Source organism: Toxorhynchites rutilus, chromosome 3 (genome assembly GCF_029784135.1).
Source record: "Toxorhynchites rutilus septentrionalis strain SRP chromosome 3, ASM2978413v1, whole genome shotgun sequence".
NCBI lineage: Eukaryota > Metazoa > Arthropoda > Insecta > Diptera > Culicidae > Toxorhynchites > Toxorhynchites rutilus.
In genome coordinates this window covers 266,531,250-266,556,045 of record NC_073746.1, presented here as the reverse complement: position 1 = coordinate 266,556,045, position 24,796 = coordinate 266,531,250, and the positions used below count along the sequence as shown (strand labels likewise).

At 37.4% G+C, this 24,796-nt stretch overlaps 1 protein-coding gene and 1 long non-coding RNA gene across 3 annotated transcripts; one reads left to right on the top strand and one right to left on the bottom strand.

Moving 5' to 3' along the window:
• The first annotated feature begins 231 nt into the window (after window positions 1-231).
• Window positions 232-18,333, top strand: LOC129773657 (period circadian protein). 2 transcript variants are annotated; one of them, XM_055777300.1, is made up of 5 exons: window positions 232-927; window positions 14,431-14,768; window positions 14,835-16,903; window positions 16,962-17,339; window positions 17,400-18,333. In XM_055777300.1, exons 1-5 carry the CDS (start codon window positions 731-733, stop codon window positions 17,619-17,621), a joined length of 3,204 nt encoding a protein of 1,067 aa, XP_055633275.1. In that variant the 5' UTR covers window positions 232-730; the 3' UTR covers window positions 17,622-18,333. The 2 variants fall into 2 exon arrangements, with proteins under 2 accessions (XP_055633275.1, XP_055633274.1); XM_055777299.1 differs by having other exon boundaries at window positions 14,832-16,903.
• Window positions 18,334-23,826: 5,493 nt separating this feature from the next.
• On the bottom strand, window positions 23,827-24,589 carry LOC129776317 (uncharacterized). Its single transcript, XR_008743087.1, has 3 exons — window positions 24,475-24,589; window positions 24,305-24,418; window positions 23,827-23,953 (listed from the first exon to the last, which is right to left on the bottom strand). It is a non-coding gene; the product is annotated as an uncharacterized LOC129776317 (long non-coding RNA).
• Window positions 24,590-24,796: the final 207 nt, after the last annotated feature.

Here is a 24,796-nt window from a genome sequence, read left to right as displayed (position 1 = left end):
AATTGGATATATATTTAGATAACGTTGCATGGCACGCCCTGCAGCACCCCTCCATCTAGCGGCAGACCTTATACATGCGGCCAGAGCTAACTCTGTTACGAAACTCACGTGGCTCGAAATGTGTATACCCAGCCTGGAGAGCGCACCCGGGGAGGAAACTGGGAGCATCGGTGGATTGCCAAGGCATAACATAACCTTAGTAAGAGCTGCTAGTCTAGCTGAAGCTTGTCACGAACCGCTTGCAATCAGTCAGTTATTACCGGTCGCCTAGCTCGGATTGGAATTTACATCCTTGCTAACTTTTACAAATAACGCTCAACACTAGCGGAAAACAGTGTATGAGCAAGGAATAAATAAAACAGTGATCTTTATAATAGATACGAATTACTTGTTAAATGAACGAATAATTTGGTTTCCAGGAGAAAACTTTTGCAGTGTTTTTTAGTGTGTTTTTGTGGTCAATACAGCGCTTAAGTTAAATATGACACCGCTTGTGTAGTGGGAATAGTTATTACACAAGCAAATAAGCGAACAGATTGAATAAATTATTTCGTTCTCCGATATGTGACGAGGCAATATGAGAAGAGGAAACCGCAAAATTGTGACAACTAAGTTGACTGTGTATAAGTTTTATACACAATTATAAGTAGAACGATCAGTGCAAAAAATTATATTTATATATACACACACCAAGTGATAAAAAAGAAAAACATTAATCCAAAAATCGTGTATGTGGCAAGAAACGGAAAGTTGGAGACACATCAAGTTTATTGTAACACTGAAGAGCGCAAAGCGCTACCATAGATACAGTTCACGGTTCGCTAATAGAATGATGGAGAACTCAGAGGGTACAGAATCGACCCATAACACAAAGATCTCCGATTCCGGATATTCCTACAGTTGCAGCAACAGCCAATCCCAACGCAGGTGAGTCGACGTGAAGTATCATTGTCTAGATTAATATCAAGTGAACGTGATAAAATATGTATGTTAGGAAATAGAGCTTTGCACAAATATTTCATTAAGCCCAAATCAGTTAAGTCTCATTCACAGTGTGTTTTAATTTTTACCCAAACACGTATGAAATACCAAGGGTTAAGTGAGCATTACGAATACACGGAAAAACTCAGTAGATATGCGTACGACTTATACACTTGTTCATCGTACAATAGTTTGCTTTAGCTTTTTCCTATACATGTTTATCTTGAATCATAATACATCCAGGGAACACTTATTGTTTCAATGTGTATTGATCGTTTTTAAATCTAAGAGTAGCTCAAGTCCACGATTCGCAACCGGGATGCGGAAGAAAATGGAGTCACACTGTAGGACGTCCTATTTGCAGGCAAATCGCAGGACAGGATGTCTGAACTTATTGCTTGTTTAAAAAATGAGAAGAGAAGAAGAAAGATTTTATGGATTGAAAATGCCAACTTTTTGTCATTAGCCAAATAATTTCAATTTTCATCCGTATTATCTGCGGCTTTCAAAAACACAATCGTTAGTAGTGGCGCAACATGTAATCTGAAAATATCGCAAATTCATGATTCAAAAGCATCTGTTATGTACCTACATATCCTCGGGTTTTGTATCACAAAAGTCCTCAAAGGTATTCTTACTATACTAACATATAGCGGTACGGACTGCTCTCTTTCTATTTCCTTCAGTCGGTTGAGTCACAAATTGTGGATTATGCACGATCAGTTCCTTTTTCGTTTTGGGAAAATGTTTCATTCGGTCAGTTTCGGTATTCATGTTCGCGATAGTTATGGTCATGTTATGTTATAATTTTATACCATATTGATAAATACTGTGGCCGGTTGGGTTTTAAATCCTAAACTATTCATGTAGAAAATTTTTAATCTTATGTTGATAACAATAATCACATGGCCGTGTGTTCATTAAAAAAGAACTGAATCTCTGACGAGGAAGCCTGGCTTCCTGTTAAAAAGTCTCTGAAAACCGCTGAACTCTCCAAACAATTCGTGCGTTGTACGGACAATCGTAGCATCGCATTATTCCGGAGAGCTCGAGGTCGAGCGCAACAGCTGTCACACGCTTCTCGTGCAGACCGAACTTTATCTTTGTTAGAAAACCGAACATAAAATATTAAAAATGCACAAAAAATATTCTTATAGTGTATTTTTTTATATAGCCCCACACACGGGGTAAGTTGGTCAATAATAGGCATGTTATTTTTGAGCAAATAATAAGCGTTTTATCATTAGAAGTTTCCTTGATTAAAAATTAATGAATTAAATCAAAACAAACAGTTAAAAAATATCACGTTGTCAAGTAAAAAAAAATTAATGAAAATTTCAAGTTCTCATCGTTGTTGGATATTAGTCAGGCAATCTTTTCCAGCCATTTCGTCTCTCTTCCAATTTGCGGCGCACCAGAGATGCCAGGTTTGAAGACATGTCTCCGTCTTAAGACATTTGATTTTGTGAAGACATTTCAGTATGATAGCTTATGTGGATTTTTAAAAGATGTTATGTAGGGCTTTAGTCTCAGCGAACGAAGCGGTCTGAATACATATTGTCTCTAGAAGACATTAGTTCATTTGCGCTTGAAAATTCGATTGATTGTTACATTGCATTTGGATTATTTTGGGCCTATACTATACAATAAATTAACCTAGATCTTTCAAACGACCACTTCACAAATCGAAGGTTTTGCGATTACATACCTTTTCAACAATTAGTATATGGATATGGTTTGAGTTGACAGTCAATGTGAATGTCTTTTAGAATTTCTCTCTTCACATAACATTGACATTGCCAAAATAGGCAATGAACCAATGTTTATAAACGCTATCAGACAAGAAGTCCTGGACCTAACACTATGCAGTCCGGTAATTTCTGTGAAAATACACAACTGGCACGTTTCGAAAGAGGCGTCTTTGTCCGTACACAGACACATTATTTTCGAATGGGATGGTGGCTTGACAGCACAAAGAGAATATCGTGATTCAAAGAAAAAACTCGATAAACTACAACGTCTGGTATGCTAATCAATAACTGGAGCAATGCCCAACGCACCCTCCAAAGCCCTAGATGCTCTTTTATACCTTCCACCCTTGCACCAACTGCAGAAACTTGAAGCAGAAAAAGGTGCTCTTAGGCTGAAACGTATAAAACATTTTCTAGAAGGAAATCTCACAGGGCATTTACAAATCCTGAAAGATTATCAACTGAACACTATAGTAAGCACGAATGAAGACTGGATGGAAACAATGACTAACTTCAAAGTGATTGAATTCAATCGCAACGAATGGGAAGTATGTGGTCCCAAAACTTGTCCAGGATCACTCATGTTTTATACCAATGGACCTAAAATTGGTAAATCTACGGGAGCTGGGATTACTGGACCAGGAATCGACATGTCAATTCCAATGGGACAGTGGCCTACAGTTTTTCAAGCAGAAATACAAGCTATTCTAACATGTACAATGACTAGAAAATACAGGTATGCCAAAATCTGTATCTTCTTAGATAGCCAAGCAGCTCTTAATGCAGTAAAAGCATACACATGTTACTCAAAGCTAGTTTGGGAATGTATTCTATCCTTAAAACAACTAGCGGCTACTAACGAAGTTAATCTATACTGGGTGCCTGGTCAATGCGGTATAGAAGATAATGAAAAAGCCGATCTCTTAGCAAGCCAACCGGAGGGCTCTATCAACACCAAGACAATCCAAATTATTCATTACACCTTGTAACAGAGTAACACGTAACCTACTCAGCTCGAATAAGCCAGATTTGAGTACATTAACCAGTCTATTCACCGGACACTGTCCGAGCAGGTATCACCTTGAAAAAATCGGAAAACTGGAAAATGATAACTGTAGTTTCTGCAATTTCGAATCTGAAACTTCGGAACATTTACTATGTCAATGCAGTACACTAATTCAGCGAAGACTGCGGGCTCTTGGAAAGGGCATTGTTATGCCTAACGAGATTTGGTCTACTGAACCAAAAAAGGTAAGGAACTTCATAAAGGAAGACATACCTTCGTGGGAGGATATGCAAAGTCCTGGTGCGACTATCACTTATTCCCTGAGTGATGGAACGAACTGACACCGCATTCATAGTCCACTAAAAAGAGTTTCTTCGACAAGAAACGTTCCGTGGTGGAACAAAAGGCTCGAGCGGCTTCGCAAAACAGCGCGGAAACTGTTCAACAGAGCTAAAATTAATTCGGATTAGTCACAATATAGCGCCCTAACCGAATATAACAGAGAACTAAGACGATCTAAACGAAAATCTTGGGTAAATGTAACTGCGAAAGCTTTGAAAGTACCCCAATCGTTGCAAGACTAAGTAAGACTCTTGCAAAAGACCACTCGAACGGGCTAGGTTCCCTCAATAAAGACGATGGTTCGTTCCCAAAATCTCCTTCAGAAGTATTAGACTTACTGATGAAAACTCACTTCCCGGGATCTACATCTGTTCATTCTGATGTCAATCCTAGCTATAATCGAGACATAAAATGCTCTGGAATGTATCCTGGAAGTGCAAAGGAAGTCGCAAACATAGTTGCTGGATTGGTTTTCGCGAGGGCCAGAATAGAAAGTGCGGTGAGATCCTTTCAACCATACAAAACCGCACGTGCAGATGAAGAATCTAAGCTAATTCCATCTCTAATCGAGATTTTTGAGGCAAGTCTGGTACAAGAGCATATTCCTTCCATATGGAGACTCGTTTAAGTGGTCTTCATTCCAAAATCTGGGAAACGTGATAAATCACTCCCAAAATCATTCAGGCCAATAAGTTTATCATCAATACTGTTGAAAACTATGGAGAAAGCCCTACATGAATACATAAAGTCGGTATTCATGTCCAAATGCCTTTTATTTGAATACCAGTTTGCCTATCAATCAAGCAAATCCACAGTCACAGTCCTTTCACCAAAAAGTGGGTTATATCTATGATATAACCGCAAGGTTGACGTGGGACTATCTTAGCTTAGCATTCATTTGTTTGTATTGATTAATTTTTTGATTGAAAGAAACAATTTCCGAATTTAGTTGAATTCAATATGTTTGTTTTGTGAGTAAAAAGATTTAACAAATGCCATGTAAGGTCAATTCAAGCATTGTGATAGATTATGTCATTACATCTTCATTACAAGTAAATTTAATGACAGTCCTTCAACATTTGGTATGATCCCTAGGACAAAATATGTAAACGGAAGTCTATCAAACGATTATTTTATTTTACATTTCCCTCTGAAGTTTGTGTCTCTCAAGTGTACGTACTTCTCGAACCGCGAATTTGCAGAAGTACCACCGGCTTGCATCTGTTGTGGTACGAACGATCATTATCGTATCGCCGTGTTTTTTTTAGGATTTAGCCTCGTGGGAGGTAAATCCATAAACATAGTGAGACATGTTTATGATCGGTTCGTCTCACAGAATCATATCAGGCATATGGTACAGACGATCGTTATCGCCTCGTCATGTTTATTTTAGGATACAGCCGCATGGGTAGAAACTCCATAAACACATCGAGGTATGTTTAATGTTCGGATAGGCAGCCAAACAGAATAGGTAGATAATGAGGCGATACGATCCAACAAGAAAAGGAAATAAACGAGAAGCAAGCAGTCCTAAAAGTGATCCCGATGTGTAAAGTTCTTATATCCGAAAAGACCTCAACACATGACTCAATAGCTTTCAACTTAGACTTTTTATACTATGGATGCTTCAAACTTGAAAGTTCATTTCCCTTAAGTGTCTGCACGATTTTCCTTAATTTCCAAGTTTATACGACCGTGTTAGGGAAACATATTATAGTTTGCACAAAGGCAAGCGAGTACGAAAGTTGCATTTATTTGCAAAGAGGATTTCCTCAGACGCCTTGGTTTTGAAGTCTGTGTTAGGCAAACACATTTCAGTCGGAACAAAAATGCCCCGACTTGCATGTATTTGCAATGTCAATTTCCCCAAGCTCCATAGATTAGAAGTCTGTGTTATAGAAAAACCTTTCAGTCGGAACAAAATACCCCAGATCTGCATGAATTTGCAATGCCAATTTTCCCAGACACCTTGGTTCTGAAGTCTGTGTCGGGGAAACATATTTCAATCAGAACAAAAATATCCCCTATTTGCATGTATTTGCAATGTCGATTTCCTCCAGCCACCTTGGTTTTCAAATCTCTGTTAGGGATCACATTTCAGTGGGAACAAAAGCTCTCCCTTTTTCATGTATTTGCAATGCCGATCAACCCAAGGCTGCTTGGTTTTGATGGCTGTGTTGGGGAAACCATAAACCGGGCCAATCAAAACGAGGAAGTCAGGGCGTTTAGATAACGCTTAACATTTTACAGTTATTCAATTGTTTATCTAATGAAAAATAACATTTTATTAATGGCGATAGATGCGTAGAAATATTCCCTTTCAATTGATGCAAACATCTTCCCGATCCAGTAAGAAATGTTCGAGTTATAACCATTCGGAATCTTTCATTTTTTCCTGCATGTTCTGTGTTTAGGTTTTCATTTTACACCCCCCCCCCCATATATTCCGGTTAGACGTAGTCCCACGTCAAAAGAAAAATCTGCATCTGCAGTCTCTCAATTTTGGATGAGAGGAAATAAAATTCAACGTTTCAGTGAACTATCTAGGCGTAATTCTGGTAGTTAAACTAAACTGGAACGCACACTTAGATGCAACATTGCCCTATGGGCATGTTCTAAAATGATAGGCAGAACATGGGGCCATAAACCAAAAATGGTTATGGGGGTCTACACTGCAATTGTGAGGCCTAGGATAACCTATGCTTCACTTGTATAGTGCCCAAAGACTAAGAAGACTAAAAATAATAATAAAAGAAATAAAAATTTCTGTAGCTATGGGGAACTGGCCAACAGTTTTTCAGGCAGAAATCGCTGCAATAATAGAATGTTTAAATGTCTGCCTCAAAAGGAAATATAGACATGCTAACATTTGCATCTTCTCAAACAGTCAAGCAACACTTAAAGCCCTCAATGCAATCAAGTACTGTTCAAAAATTATCTGGGAATGCATTTGCCTTTTACGGCAACTATGTCAGATAAGTTCGGTAAAACTATACTGGATTCCTGGCCATTACGGTATAGAGGGAAAAGGGCAGGGCAGATGGGCAGATGAACTCTCAAGACGCGGCTTAAGCTCACTCTTCACTGGTCCAGAACCATTCTGTGGAATTTCTGAATGTGTGTTGAAGAGTGAGCTGAAGAAATGGGAAGCCCGGAAAGTGATGGCCAACTTGACGGCTGTTCAACTTAACCAGTTAAAAAAAATTGATCACGCCGAGTATTAAAATTAATTCTTGTTCCATGTTATCATTTTGACTTAGCACCTCTTAACGTAGGATTTCGTCTTTCGGAGACATTTTTTAAAGAGGACTTCACGCACTTTGTGCAGCAAACCATAATTTTGAATGAAATTGTTTAAATATTATTTTTCATTATTTAAAAAAAAAATTATGTATAGATAAGGGAGTTTATGTTAGTAAATTTTATAAACCTCCCTTTTTATGTGTTTTTTTCTTATTAATGCAACTTTTGTGACCTAATTAGTTATCTAAGCTCTTTAGTATTTTTTAAAATATATCCATGCTCATCCGCGTTTTTGGCATATGCTAACAAAACTTGTTCCGCACTTAAACGGTTAAACACGATCTTAGCAATGGATACAAAAATTTCACATCACACCTTTTGTTATCCAACAGTTGGGACTATGTCATATCTGAGTCACTCAATTTTTGCTCCGTGAGGTTCGTCTTGAGTAGCTCGCATTCGTTATTCAAGCCTTGTGTATTACCTGCTTCAAACAATTGAGGAAATTGATGCATCAATCAAACAATAACATTCTTATCTCATTATAAATTTCGCAAAATTGAGAACTTTCTTTTTATTTAGTCATAGGATCGTTTAACCCAATAGTTTTCAACCTTTTTTGCTCAATTCCCCCTTTTACGAAAATTATTCCCAGTGCTTCACCCCTATCAGTATTTTGTAAGAAAGTATGTAGAATATCAGTAAAGTGATATAAGAATACGAACGGTTTTCAAGTTATATTCGCGATACATTTGATGTTATACTTATGATGTTATCTGATTACAAAAAAGGTATATAAAGCTTGGCAAGTCAGTATGGCACCTGCGCCTGAACGATTTCCGCCAAAATCGTGATTCTTGAGAACGTTGTCGAAAAGCACACTTCATGTCTTCGATACCCACTCTGTTACGGTGTTTTGTTCCCATCAGCAGCATTGTAGGAAATCCAGATTCACATAAATTCTACACAAAAGACAATAACACTCGTAACGCCTATTCCGCATATCAGGATAAGACTCGATCATTTGTAGATTCTTTCTGAAATGGTCATATTTAACATGGAACGAAAATAATTATTGTAGCTCTACACACCGCTTAACATTTCGCTTAACAATTGCCCCCAACGAAAACCATCTCGTTGCGTTGCGTTCAACATTTTTAGAAATCAAGGTATCTATGCATGCACTGTAATAAATTTAATATTTAGAATTTTTAAAAAATCTGTAAATGCTGTATTTTTGCTGAAAATCTGTAATTCTGTATATACAGATTCTGTATCTTAAATTTGACGAAAAATCTGTAAAATACAGAATATTCTGTATATGTGGCAACCCTGGTGAACACATTTGAAGACATTTTATCGTACCATGTGAAGACATTTGAAAATAATCACCTGGCATCCCTGCGGCGCACAGCCGGTTTCTTGCTTGCATTTATTTTGATGACATAAAATATATTGAAATAACCACCAGTTTTGCTACATTACTCGATGCATTATTGTGAGTTCTGATATTCAATGTTAGCGTTATAATAAAAATTTTACAGCAAATCAATTTTCCGAATTTTCGCAAATTTTTCGATTTTTATCTCCATAACATTGATCTACGGGCAGAGACGAATACATCAAAATAAAGATGACTCAAATCGGACGATTCCTTCTTCGGGCTTAGCGCTTTGCAACACATTTAGCCTTACATTTTTATTTACGAGGGCGGTACGAAAAGTACTTAGACTCTCCCGATGGTGTCAGTATCGCAAGAGAGATTACTTATCATTTAGTACATTCTCGTAAACGGCTACTGTCAAAATTTCAACGGAATCGGTCGAAAAGTCACTCGCCGGGCAGAAATTTGAGTCGAATGAGGAGGTCATCGCCGCCATGGAGGCCTACTTTGCAGACCTCGAGAAAACGTATTTTTTAGATGGATTAAAGAAGTTGGAGCATCGCTGGGTCAAGTGTATCGAGCTGAAAGGAGACTATGTTGAGAAATGAATCGCCGTTTTCCAATTTTTATGTTTTTTTTGTAGGCAAAGTACTTATCGGACTGCCCTCGTATATATAATTTATATAATTTATATCTCAAAAACTATGAGTCGTACTGAAATAGTGTCTTAGAAAGAGTCATAGAGTATTGATGTTTAAATGTGGAAAAATATACAATGAGAAAAAAAATTGGTACTCTTTTTTTATTTACAAAAAACACCTTAAATTTGCAATATGTTCTTTTTATTAATTTTTTTAATGTTTTCATATCAAATAAAAGTCATGTAGAAAATTTAAAACATCAGTCTAAGATGGTAAAACTATTTTTGACAAACTTTGTGGAACATAGAACATGTGGACGTTATGGGTACAAAAATAATTACCAAAAATTAATTAACGTCCGGTTGAATCAACGAAGTTCATTTGTGTGGCTGGGATTTCAATTCTACTTTAAAAACGATTTGTGTTTTGATTGTGCAACACGAATAATATGTCAAAAGTTTGTATTGAGATAAAAAGAAGATTTTTTAATATCGCAACGTTTTGTATTAACCCACATGTCTTCAAATGTTTTTCAACGTAACTCCGAAACATATATTTTTACCATAAGTTCTTGGAAATTATAAGCAAATTCATGAAATTCCATGAACATGACGGTATAACACGACAAACATATTAAAAGGGCCTATTTACTATAAAAAAGACAATAAATTAGATTTTTTTTAATATTTCGAAAATGGCTGTGTTTAGAAGGAGATTGATAATGAGCTTTTTTGTTTTAAACCACATTGATTCATAACAGGATTCATAATTTGTCTTGATTTGTGGCTAAAAATCATTGCCAACATACAAAAATTTGATGTTTCGAATATTCATAAAAATTCGACGTTCCATAAGTTCGTCAAAATAGTTTTACCATCTTGGACTTATTTTTTCAATTTTCTACATGATTTCTATTTATATTTTCTTCTTCTTCAATGGCACTAACGTTCCTAGAGGAACTTCGCTGTCTCAACGTAGTATTACTTGCGTCATTTTTATTAGTACTTAGTTGAGATTTCTATGCCAAATAACACGCCTTGAATGCATTCTGAGTGGCAAGCTCTAGAATACGCGTGACCACAGTGCAAGTCGGAGGCAATTTCTTTGACGAAAAATTCCCCCGACCAGAACGGGAATCGAACCCAAACACCCGGCATGTTAGTTGTGACGCTATACACTCGGCCACGGAAGCACATTTATATGAAAAAAATTTAAAAAAATTGAAAATAGGTATTTACGATATTTAAGATATTAAATTAAATAAAAAAGAGTACTAATTTTTTTTCTCTGTGTAATTTTTTTTCATCAATATTGTATAACTCTTTCTAAGAAACTATTTCGGTACGACTCATAGTTTTTGAAATATAATTTATCGAAAATTCTTCTTTCTAAAATCGATACGCTCTTTTCAAAAATTACACTTGAGTCAAAAATTCCCAAATACTGTGGAAAACTCATATTTCCTCCAACCCAAACGGAATTCAAGCTTTCATTCTAATCAAGAATACTAATGTTTTGTCATTTGTCGATTTCAGTAGGAATCGCTCGTACGGAAATGACACCTGGTCGAAAATAAATATGGTCGAAGTTGAACCGTTATTTCGAATTTTTTTGCTTCTACTGCAGAAGCAAAATTCAGATGTTGCTTCTGTTAATGTCTGTCTGTAATTGCTGTTAATGAGAACACCTTCTACATGGCAATGAATACTGGTCAAAAGTCGAAAAGGGAAACGAAAACCGAAAATCAAAGATGATTCCGCGTGTGGCTGTAATTTTTGCGGTTTCGATATTAAGCATTTTGAGTAGTTGAATTTTTTTTTCTATATTATAGTGACTTTCAACTCATTTGGCTGGTTCGTCACTTTTTACTTCCATTTTTGGAAGAATGTCGGAAGTGAGAATTGAACTCGTGACCTTTAGCGTGAGAGGCATGGATGTTACCACAACGCCAGATCACCTCCTGAGTAGTTTAATTCCAAAATTCTATTCTGTACGGAAAAGAGAATTTGTGGTTTGTGAGTGGAAAATTTAAATTATTAAAATAATTGTACTGGTGGGGTGAAACGGACAATTGTCAGTGGGAGTGAGATGGGCTGTTTAGAAGCTGACTGGAACCAAAAGCAAAACAGTTGAGGGTTTGTCCGTTTATACTGCTGAAAAGCACAATACCACTTCTACGTGGATTAATTCGATTTTTTCATCAATTCACGGACATTCGTGATTAGTTCAGACCTTATTTGAATAAAATTATTCCTCTCACGAGCGATAAACCTCTTCGCTTCGTATATTACAAACCTGTCCATATTCCCCACAATATATGTCCATATTACCCGCATCGAAAAAAATGTTGTACTTTTCGGTCTGTTTTAATTTAAGTAAAAAACATCGACACTTTTTTGTAAAACATTTGGCCGATTAGGTCGAAAAACAGTATGTAGAAATGCAAGAAAATGCATGAAAGTTTTGGGAAACATGAGTTTCCAGAGATATAATTGAAGTTCTTTTTAACATGTCCGTATTATCACCACCTACCACCACCACAACATTTTAAAGAATGAAATTTCAGCTTTTGGAATATTTCACGAACATATTTTTATCTTGATGTGCGTGGTGGGAATGGACAAAAATATCGGGAAGAAATGAAAAATCGATTTCTTTCAGTTTTTTCAAAGATTTTATGGATTGACACAATTTTTTGCTAACCAACAAATTTAATTAACCTTGTCAACCAGCTTTCATCCTGGTATTTTTAAGGAAAACAATCGTTTTTTGGACAAAGCTGTATTTATTTCTCGACATAGTGACCTGGTATAGCAAGTTTCCAACACCTTCCTGTAGTACGAAACGTCTAAGTCTTCGAAATATGCCTCAGTGTCACTGTGCAGACTGCCTATTGGACTCAGGAGTGTGGTTATGGATCCACGTTTCATCCAAAACGTCGGAAGAAGTCCACTCGATTACGCTTCAATAACGCCAAACTGACTATTGAATCACTAACGCGAATCACACAGCAAATGCGGCATCCATCGCGCTGATCGCTATTTCATGTCGTTATTTTGAAATGCCTGAGGCCTCAGCTAACTCGCGTAAATTCACTTTACGGTCGTTCAATCCGCGAGCAGATGATCCGCGGTGCTGATTATCCGCGTGAACGAGTAAATAGTATAAAGTAAATCTATAGGTCTTCCCGGAATTTATCATTGAGGTGTAGGCTCGTGCTCTTTTGTTTTGCTCATGATTTTCACACGACCTGTACACGACCTCACAGATAAATAGTTGAATGATGATAAAACATAATTTTCATGCTAAAATATATGTTTTTCGCATTTGGACCTCATTTTTAGATCTTTTGAGTAGTGCGGGGCAAAAGTGCGCATTGGCCTTTTGAAGAAAACGAGCATAAAAACTCGACAACAGTGCATTCGTTTGATACATTATTACACCTGCAGCTCACACATATAAACATGATAGATTTCATGAAAGTGGCAAAAAGTTATGAGGTAAAAAGAGTTTTGCGATGTTTTGATCTATTTTTTCCAATTTTGGGGATGACGATTTAATTCCTAAAATAACTGGAAAGTTCGAAACTACACCGTCAAGGAATCCTTCATTCGATGGTAGATGATAGTGCGTATTCGTTTCTATGAAAAAGTCCAAGAGCTTTTTTTAAAAAAATTCGATTAGTTCAAAAATGGCTTATGGGGCAAAGGTGCGCAGTGGCTGTGGGGCAAAAGTTCGCACCAGCATTTTGCTCTCAAAAAAAATTATGAAATGTTTTTAATCAAACTTTTAACGGGATCCACAAGAAGAAAGCTCATTCGAAGAAAAGCACTCCAGAAATGCTGTCGGGCCGACAGAGGCTTCGGGAGGGAATCTCGAAGCGTCGGATTGCGGCAGACCTCGTTATTTCTAAATCAGCTCCGAGGAAGAGGATTATATCAGTAAGTGATTTATTATTTGAATCTTCTTTTATTGACATTTCTACTTCTGCTGGGATGTGCCATCGAGCACCTAAAGCGGTTCACACCAGTATTTACGAGTGAGAAGTCTGAGGATCTGGCGAACCATTGCAGAGAACTGGACAAAGCTTTCTATGGTGCGACTCTCAAAGATTTGAGGCAACTGTCGTTTGATTTTACGGAAGCCACAATCTCCAGCACGAATTCAACCAAGTTGCAAAACTGGCAGGAAAGGATTGGCCTTCTAGCGTCATGAGGAACCATCGTCTGTCTCTTCGAACCCCAAAACAGCGCAACGAAGCAACAGCGCTCCAAGATAAAGCGTCGGAATCCTCAAAACCGAAATCCAAGATGAGGAAGAAAAATAAACAATTTTCACCATGCATTCAATTCAATAGCGGTTAAGTTTCATTTATGTTTATGTTTTTCACAATGAACTTCAAATAAATATTGTTTTTTTTTCAACAACGAGTTTCAAATAAATCAATTGCAGGTGACTATGTATTTATAAACTTGATCGATAAAAATAAAAATGATTTGATGTCCGTTCCTCACGATTCAACTCAAGAACGGAGCAACGGATTTAAACAGTCAGTATCAGGATTGATGCGTCTTAGTCTACATCAGGTTAATATGTCAAAAAATAAATTATATACCGCGAATATAGATAACGTACATAAAAATAATTTATATGGGAACTTGAGTGTTCGAAATGATTCATATCAATACTAGCTGACCCGGCAAACTTCGTCCTGCCCAACATTTATTTTTCGTTATCACATCCACGTTTCTTTACTGTGCGTTTTATCATAATAAAATCCATTTACACTTTCGAACCAAGACCAATTTCATTTCAGAGGAGGGAGGGGTGTTATACTGTCATAGAAACATTTCTCGTACCCAAAAACCATCACATCCCAAATTTGGCTCAATTTGCTTGATTAGTTCTGGAGTTATGCAGAAATTTGTGTTTCATCTGTATGGCAGCACCCCCCATAAACTGCTTCTCGCTTCCAACAGCCTTTGAGGGTCTTCTACAGATTTCGCCTAATGATGGTCCATTATTAATTCAACATTAAACATGAATATTTTCTAAAATTGATCATTTGTTATCCAATTCCAGCGGCAGCTCCAAGTCCCGTCACAGCAACTGGTCTGGCACTAGCGGTTTCAATGGCAAGGGAAGTGCTCTGCCGGACGGAACAACCGCTACGCCACAACCACCAGCGAAACGCATCAAGGACAAGAATCGTAAAAGGAAGCTCAAAAATTCTGCCGATTCCGTGGTGGTGAATGAATCCGAACTCACTTGCATTTCCGATGTCACCGATGGTCAAGATGAGGGTAAAATTTCAATACACGTATCATCCGCTGCCGATCAGCAGGAAGCTCCCCAGAGTCCAATGGAAGCAGCAAACGTAGTTACAGCAACCATTGAAAACCAAGATCATGCAGTTGAAGGTAACGATGCTCGAGAATGAACCATTGAACATTATCGATTTAAATATGAACATTTATTTTCAGTAGAGGACCAATCACCGATAGATCAGTCAGAAATACATCAATCTATCAGAATACCGATAACCCCTCCCCGACTTTCACCAAGCCGTTGCACTGGACTTTCTCCGAAAGAAAACCATGAACCAGAAGTAGAGGTCAGTATTCGAGAGCAGCTGGGTGGGTCAATCACACCGGCAACCCCCAAACCTAACAATAAAGAGGGATTCTACTGTGTCATCACGGAATACGACAGCGTAGTTTTGTACACAACGCCGGGCATAACACATTGTATAGGTTTTCCGAAAGATATGTGGCTGGGTCGATCGTTTCTTGATTTCGTCCATCCCAATGATCGAGCGTCGTTTGCTAGACAAATCACTTCCAAAGTGAGCATACCCGTTGGCGAATGCAATCAAAAGAATCAAAAAAACTCATTGTACGCATCGTTGCGCAAATACAGAGGGCTGAGAAGTAGTGGTTTCGGCGTTACCAAGACTGCGGTAAGTTACGAACCGTATCGGTTAGTACTGACCTACCATGAAGCACCTACTGGGTACAATGAGTTCATTACGAATACTGGTAAAAACAACCTGCTAATAATTTCTGCAACTCCAATCAAAAGCGTATACACTGCACCAAATGAGCAGTTGAATGAAAAAGAGTTAAAATTCAGTACCCGTCATACCAATGCGGGAATTTTAAGCTATGTCGATGAAAGCTCTGTCGAATCGACCGGATATCTACCGCAAGATATTCTAGGCCGCTCTATAATGGAGTTATACCATCCCGAAGATATGCCACTTCTGAAGAAAATTTATGAAACTGTAATGTTGAAAGGGCAAACAGCTGGTGTGTCCTTCGTGAGTGAACCGTACCGATTTTTGGTGAAAAATGGCGACTACGTCGTGCTGAAAACCGAATGGACCAGTTTTGTTAATCCATGCTCTCGTGAGCTAGAGTTTGTCGTTGGAAGACACCAAATAATAGAAGGTCCAGCGAATCCTGACGTATTTTCATCGCCATACTGTTGGCAAAACACATATTCCTTCCCCAGAGAGCTGTTGAAAAAAGCCAAATCGATAGAGGAGCAAATTTTGCGATTGTTGAACGGACTAGTGGCAAAGCCTCTGTGTACCGTTAAGCAAGACTTTCTGACGCATTGTAAGGCAATAGCTTCCTTTATGGAGGAGCTGGTAGAGAAAGTTACACAGTCAGAAGGTAAAAACAATGCATTGAATGAATCCGAATTCACTTTTTCAGAGCGAGTCTCTGTTATGCTTGGCGAGATATCTCCACATCATGATTATTTCGAGAGCAAAAGTTCTTCAGATACATCACCGTCCTACAATCAGCTCAATTATAATGATAATCTCCAACGTTTTTTCGACACCCACCCTGTGATGAACATCAAAGAAACGTTTAAAATAGATTCTTCCGGCTCGACAAGCACGGGAACCATCGAAGATCAAGCTAATGCAAGTCCTAATCAAAAATTCTGGGCAAGCGGCGAAGGAAGTGGAAGCAGTGCAGGAAATGTGAGCTCGGAAAGCAACAATCAAATGGACATTACTAGAAATATACCAAATAATATAAAGAATTTATCGGATGGATTTCAGCTTCCAACATTGACAGAACAAATGCTTTCTAAGCACAATGAAGACATGCAGAATGTAATGTTAAAGAGACATCGAAAAATGCGGTCTATGGCACGAGGTACAGAGAAGAACAAGAAAGGTCCACTAAATAAAGCACACGCAAAATTAGCACATGGAGTTAAACGAAGCTCCGCACACTCCTGGGAAGGAGACGTTCATAAAACTGTTAAACATCAGCATAGCCCGAATACTTCTGGCGACTGTCAACTTCAGCTACCCCCACCACAACCACAAATACCTCTTAAACCCTCGTCATCACAACCTACCGTCACTATGGAGTCTTGTGCCTCGGCTGTATACTCATCGGCGGTCTCCGTTCTCAATCGACTGCCTTCTATGCTTCAAACATACACAATACCTCACAACGCGTGGTTCCACACAACCCAGAGTTCTACCATATGTACAATTCCACACAATGCACACACTTCGATGGCCAATCGGGTAGGAAAAAATTGCATATCTTCTTTATTGTTAGTACTTACTCAATGAATCTTTCCAGGCTGTTTCGAAATCATCTAGGAAAGATCCCAGAATGAACAGCAACTTCCAACATGAGTATATGAGGAAAGGACGCTCAAGTGGGCAGAGAACATCAAGCGAAATCATCGATGACACCAACGAATCAAGCTTTTCCAGTTTCTACTCAAGTTTCCTAGATACGGATAGCTCCTCAGGGAGGACACCAGTACTGGATCCTAGTGAACTGATCTGGGATACCGTTGGAAGTCATCCTGTGCTCAAGAATCGAAGAACTGATCCACCCTGGTTCGACAACGTTTGTCAAACAGAGGAACTCATCTACCAGTATCAGTTAGGCGAAAAATCCGTGAACAACTTACTGGAATCCGACTTGGCTGCCTTAAAAAAACTGAATCAGGTATTTTCAAATTTCGATTAGGAACATTTTCGCTAATAGTCACTCATATTTTTCACTCAGCCAATTCTGGTAAACGATCAGCTGGAGCAACTGTATGTCGACCTGGAAAGCAGATGCCTATCAGCCAAGTTATCCCTCGGTGAAAGCACATCCAGCAGTAGCAGCGATGGTTGCGACAACCAGAATAAGGCTAGAATTGTTAAACGAAACCATAAATACAGCCGGCTGGTGTGGATCTACGAAGATAACGCGCCGCTGCCACCGCCCGACGTTAATAAATGATTTGACTCCTTTATAGTTTGAACGGCTTCAACTTGGAATGCGTTATCATCTCGATTAGAGGGGAATAACGCATAAAATACAAGGTTTCCGATAGAAAATTCTAGATTGCTGGAGACCAACTTTGAAATGTCCAAACCAGTGCTGACTATCGCAGATGTTTTGAGGCGGCGCCAGACATGTAGTATTCATCAAATCCCAAGAAACATTTCGACAAGTAATGGTGCATATCTGTTACAAATTACTCTACGGATCAAAGCGAACAGCGCATATATACCATGCATGTCTGAAATTGCCTTCACAAACGTATGCTAAAACTTGTTCATAAATTTGCACTGGGTGGTCCAGTGCCGACATGGTGATGCGGTGCTCCGGAGAGAACTAGCAAGGTTCACCTCCCGGAACTCCATCTAGTCTAACATTCATATAGAATATTCCCGCTTAATGAAGGGTGAAATTTATATAGACGGTTCGGTAATGCTCAAAACTAATTGAGCCCAGAAAGTTTTGTTAGTTGGCTTTTGAGTTGAGCGTAATAACTTCATAAAATAATTCATAATTTACACAATATTTGTTGGTTCTATGTTTGCAACTTACCAAGGAAATATCTCCGAGTTACATGTTATTTGTGGTACAACTAGTCAAAATGTCCATGCTAGTTTAAATGGTATTCCATGTTTAGAGAATGATAAACTATTTATTAAATATAAAATAAATTCGATTTTATAACTGTTCTAATTATATCTTTATTTGTGTCTATGCTAAAGAACTATCCATTTCACTAGAACTGTAACTTTAGGCCCTACACCCAGGAATCGAATTACTAAAATAAGTTACCAAATCTTTAGTAATGCGAACATTAGTAGAATGTACATATTACTAACAGTATGTAAAATAAATGTCACATGCGATACACATCCCTACCAATGATTGGTACATTTACTACGCGGTATTGGAACCTTTGTACCATTCCTGGCAATCGCGAAAAAACTATCTGTCATCATTTCAATGTTCGCAATAAAGGTAAGTTATTTTGAATCATTTTTAAACATTGCATTTTAAGGTTTGTTTTATGGCTTATTAAAGGGTAGCCACCTATAATTTAAAATAATCAGGAGGAATGAAAATAAAAATCGGGATAAATCAGGATAGCTCATATTGGGTTATCCGAAAAGTTAATGTCGATTTTAGGGACAACAGAAACATCATTTTCAATCAAAGCATTAAAACTTAATTTTATATTCATAGTTCTGTTTCACAATCCTTCGCCATATTTCACACAGCTTCAATATTCTATCCTCCCAGAACATGTATGCTTCCTCGTCGAATAATGCTGCGCGCCATACATGTGAGAAACAGGATGCTTGGTAGTAGTTCATAATATAGAATCCATTCCAAATCCCACCAGAAACAGAGTATATCTCCCTAAGGGCGAAGACCGGATATGTAAAAGAATTAATGAGCATAAGCGGAAATGCTTGTGTTTCGCCTGATTTTTGATCGTTTATATTTTTCCGAAAAACCTACAGTATCACTACAGTCAACTGCAGAGAAATCAGTATTCAAATTTTCATCCATGCTCTGGAATGAATCTTTAATCAACAATTGAAGAAAGCATATCAGCAGTAGAATATATGTTGAATTCTTACTAATTTTTATGATATTTAGTACGTTTATTGATATATTTATCATAGTCCCATCATTGAAGTTGATTCTACATTGAATCAGACGAACAAATTACACATAAAGTGTTTTCATTTTGACTGTGGACTCAAAAATTTTCTATTGAGTAATTTTACACCCTGAAACGTATTCCTACATTAATAATTCTGGAACACATCTACATACACATTATCCTCAATAAAGCAATGTTGTTCATCAAACTTAATCTCGTTGTAATTTCATAAATTCGTCAGACAATCTGAATCTGCTTTGCCAATTCATGCAAGTCGGAGATATTTTTGTTCTCTCCGAAATGTATTTCAATACAATACATATGCATACTGAGACAAAGGTAGGCCCACATAAACCTTGCGGTAATATCATAGATATGACCCACCCATTTATTTCAGAAACCTCAGAACTCACAATTTTTTTTTTCAGGCGTCGCAGTCGTCAACCGGTCCCACATCATATCACATTTTGATGTTTTTAACATTCCTGATCTAACCTCAATTAATTCATCACCCAACGGCCATTTTGCATTGCCGCAAATTTTCATCCGTAGCAAAGTTAACTAACCTTAATATCGTACCGACCACGCCAATTTGTAGAGGTTTTCTAGTCCTTGACATTCCACAGAATACTATAAACAACTTTAATTATATGCATAAGGATATTCATTGGGCCTGATCACGAACGTCACTTCACGGTGAAAACGAAATGAATTGTATGCAATTTGTATGGACTTCATTTCGTTTTCACCGTGAAGTGACGTTCGTGATCAGGTCCAATGTTATATTCACAAATAATATCACCACTTAACTGACCCCTGACCCGGGTGACGTCTTTAGGGAACCCCTATTGAACTGACAGGAGCCAACATATCGAGTATCCTATTGACATTTTCCCTTTGTTTTCACATGAATTGGGCATCCCACTGACAGTTCTACTTGAGATTTTGCTAACGATCATAGCATCAATCATAGCACCCGGCTGCTGTCCTCACTTTCAATCTGTCCCCTAGTCACATAGCGAATTCGTTTTTACTCAGTTTCAACCCCAGTGCCACACTAACTGCTGTCAAAACGTTTTTTTATTAACTCAGTTTCAACCTAGTTTCGCACTAGGTTCAATCTAAGTGGTGCGGACTCAATCCACTTCATTTTCAAGCAAGTTAATGGATTTTTTCAAGCGATTTCTTGCAATAAATTCTCAGACCACCAGAGATGCCAGATTAACAGATATGTTTGTAAATTTACAGACATATCTGTAAAATACTTTTTATTTTTGTTGCAGACTTTTTGGATACAACAATATTTCACAGGTTTTTGAAAAATTAGAGGTTCTATTTATCACATCAAAGATATTTGACTCATCATATTACATTTTTCATAAAAAGTTTTTATATTTAGTTTATATCAATACACATGACGTTAGACCTATTTTTTGAGTAATTTATTAACACTTTGTCTTCCGGCGTAACCACAGTGGTTATGTGCGCAAACTAGCGCCTAACTGCCGGTGTCACCACAGTGATTACGTGCGCAAAATAGGTCGCATTGCAGTGATGTCGTGAGCATAGTATCGCTCAGTGGCCGACGACAGTACTTCAGTATCTTTTACATTCTGTTGGTGTTTTGTTTGGTATACAATAAACAATAAATTGTATACATCAGCGTTTTTCATGATTTCATAAGTACTTTTGCCCTGAAATCATTGCAGACGAAACAGACAATACGATTCTTCACGATGAATGAAAAATTGCATTAAATGTATTTATACTATACTTCAAAATTTCATGACAGTGAGGGAACAGAGTCGAGAACTTATGAGAACTATCGATGAGATTGGTAAAACTTAACAGATTGTAATTTCCCGAGAATATCAAGAACAGACGACGATAAACCAAGTAAACCGAATTAGCGCTGCCGCCGCCAAGCGAATCATTTTTAGCAAACGTACGGTGCAACATGTGCGTCGTTATTTTCCTTGACCTTGAAAATGACTCTCCTAGAGGGGTATCTTTTGAGCAAACGACAACGAGTTGATTCTCAAAGCCTTAACCCTTTCGTTACGAGCGTCGTCTATAGACGACATCCGCGCGACGAGCTGTGTGTACGAGCGTCGTCTTTAGACGACATGAAATTCATACTGCTCTTCGATCACACCAGCGCGATGTGCATACTTTTCGGCGCAGTACTCCGTACAGGGATAGCACTTCGGCGGAGCACACTGCCGTTATGAAAGGGTTAATTGAACATCTTTGAGTAATATTAAGATTGACCACATCCGAGCGAAAACGGAGACCGTTTTATTCCAGTCCATGAGCATCCCTTCAACCTCGCACTGTTAGCCTATATATATCTATATAAATGGAAATGGAAGACCAAATCTGTTCGTAAGCGGGCCTCGAAGAAGGGATGATCCGGTTTTAGCCTTCTTTATTTTGTTGTATTCGTCTCTTCCCGTAGATCAATATAATGGAGAGCAAAATCGAAAGTTTCCGGAAAACTCAGAAGGAATGTCGGAAAATTCGGAAAAATGAATTTCCATATGACCGAAAATTACATCATGATAAGATGATAAGTTTTTAGTCCATTCAATATTTGCGCTAGCGAAGTTGATCTTTGTTCGAAAGTGGAAATGGATTTTCAGGCAAAACAACACATTCCTATATCTTTTAACTATCTATATAAATAAAAATGGAAGGCTAAATGTGTTGCTTATCCCAAAATCCGATGAAGGAAAGGTCCCTTTTGAGCTGTCTTCATTTTATTGTATTTGTGGTATTCTGTTCACAGAACAATGTTATGATGAGAAAAAGTTTAGAAATTCGTTCTATAGAATTTATATCAATAATGATATGACATATACTACATATACTAGCTGACCCGGGACGAAGTTCGCCGGGTTAGCTAGTATATGTATATACAGTTGTTCACATTTAATGCGACATGCCGAGGCACCACTCAGTGTCGCATTGGAGGCAATTTTGACTTGTAATTAGACATTGGCGATGAGAGTGATACAGTGTCGACGCCTGATAGGGACTTTCAATGTGGGACCATAATTTAGGCCCCGAACTTGATGTTTACCAAAATGTCCAATTAGAGGTAAAAATGTCCAATTAAACGTGTCGCATAACAGGTCTGTCCAATTTGCTGAATGTCGCATTAAATGTAAACTACTGTATACATAGCCATTTCATGCCAATAAAGTGGTTCTCAAGGGGAAAAATGATTTTTCGGACCACCGGTTAACTTTAAAAAATCATATCTCAAAACGAAAAAAAATAGCATCTCTGAAATCGAGATATGTTATGTATAACATCCGCAGCCTTCAAGAAAAGTATAAAAAATATATAGCGCCCTCTAGTCCAAAGCCATAAAAAAAACTACAATCGATAATTACGAAAACAAAATCCTTTTTTTCTTTGCAATTTCAATATATTATATTTTAATGAAAAGCTAGCTCATTGGCTTTAATTAGATATGTCGATAATCTAAATCGGTTCAGTGATTCAAAATTTATGAATTTTTGTCAGTCAGTTTTGGGAAAAACTGGGGAAAAATGATTTTTCGGACCACCCTAAAATGGAAATGATCACCCTAACGAAAAAAAAGGGTCTAATGTTTTACGATAAAGAACAAAACTACCACTTTTCATCGAAATCTGAGAACCACTATATCGGTTTGGCATGGAATGGCTGTACATATATATAAAAGATGTACATATACAAAATATACAATTACATACAAAAGACAATCTCACGTGCATCGCGATGTACAGTATCAATGAATCTGGAAAAATTAACGTTAAAAGAGATTTCTACAGATCCTCACACTTTTACAGACATTTCCACTTTTTTAACAGACTTTCACATATTTTTACAGACTTTTTTTTAAAATCATCTGGCAACTCTTCGTTGAACTTTTAATCGAATGTTTTCAAATCGCAGGAGTAAACATTTACGTGACTGTGACTTCGTTTGTTTTTATTTCATTCGGAGAAATATTATATCAGGGAAAGTGGACATTAAAAATGCGTTGCTCAGGCTGCCCGAATACGAGTGAAAATGTTCGCGTTAGCTTTTATCGTATTCGTATTTACGTATTTACAGACGCATTTTTGCGGAGACGACAAACTACCCAGCAAACATTAAATCGCAAAACAAGCGTATATATAACATCATATGCACTAAAATTTGGTTGGCATATAATGCGCCTAACTGGCATATGCATGCAAAAGCGGAGGCCATATACATACATGGCAAATGCTTACCGAATTTGTTTGGATAAATATGCAACTTTGACCGGCTATAATAGCGATTATGTTGAAATTGAATTGCGATCTAATATGAATATATTCATGAATTGTCAAAGCACCAAATACGACTTTTGCCATACTCACATACGATTGGTTACAGACATGTTAAAAAAAAAACAAATGGCGCAAAATATTTTCGTGAAATGTTTATTATAGCCTCACGAATCGTCATTTTTATATATGAGTATTTATGTTTGTAGCAATAATAATTGTTTGATTGACTCGTGTTGGGAGTGGAATATGAATGTTTAAAATGACGAAGATTGATGTTTGGTGGAAACTGCTCCGATGTGGGTTCGAACTCCAGTCGTCTGGATTATCATCCACCAGCTATTTCGCGCGGCTATCTGAAATTTAATTCAACAGCGGTTAAAACTTTCGAGTGCATCAGCGTTTCATTGACATTTCAATACGATGTAATATGTTCTTTATTAGGATTTAATATGATTACTGTTTCATGATTTTCTTCAGCATGCAACACGATTTACTACAGTACTGAATCGATTTAAATTATACGCTTATACGACACATAAACTGCATCAGCGTAATATACGCATATGATGCGGATTAAATATATTTTACGACAATATACATCATAAAATTGATGCTTATTATACCGAATTGCGACTTAAATTGATAATGATATATAAAATCGAATTTTTACATTTTATGCGATTTCAAATATACACGATACATACTTTGATTGATATTATACGCGATTCTGATTTATTCGGATTTCTTGTAAGACTTGGCACGTGCAAAATTATACGATTTAATGTTTGCTGGGTAGTTCCGAATAAGGGTTCGCGTATCTGTGGAGTAAGTACGATGTTTGAATTATTGAAAACCAAAAGTGTAAATAGCAAACCTTTCATACACATTTTCAGTATTTTTTTTATAGCGTCTTAATGCAGTGGACTGTAAAGATTGCTACTTAATCTCGCTGTGCGATACCAAAGCAGCCTTTATGCGATGCAGACTGCCTTCATTGCAGTGATGTAGCGGGGATTTTCCATTCGCATGGAACTTCACAACACTGTGGCAGATTGAGGGACTCGTTTCATCGGAGACAAAACACAAAACACGCTTAAACTCTAATTATGTACATTGTATTTTACTCAATACTATAGAAATATACATGAAATTATACAGAGTTATAAATTATACAAGCATTTAATTTTTTTCTTAAA

Coding starts and splice junctions, on each gene's coding strand:
- LOC129773657 (XM_055777299.1), top strand. CDS start 731: ATGTGGCAAGAAACGGAAAGTTGGAGACACATCAAGTTTATTGTAACA. Junction 14,769..14,831: donor CCAAGATCATGCAGTTGAAG/GTAACGATGCTC, acceptor ATTTATTTTCAG/TAGAGGACCAATCACCGATA. Junction 16,904..16,961: donor ACACTTCGATGGCCAATCGG/GTAGGAAAAAAT, acceptor GAATCTTTCCAG/GCTGTTTCGAAATCATCTAG.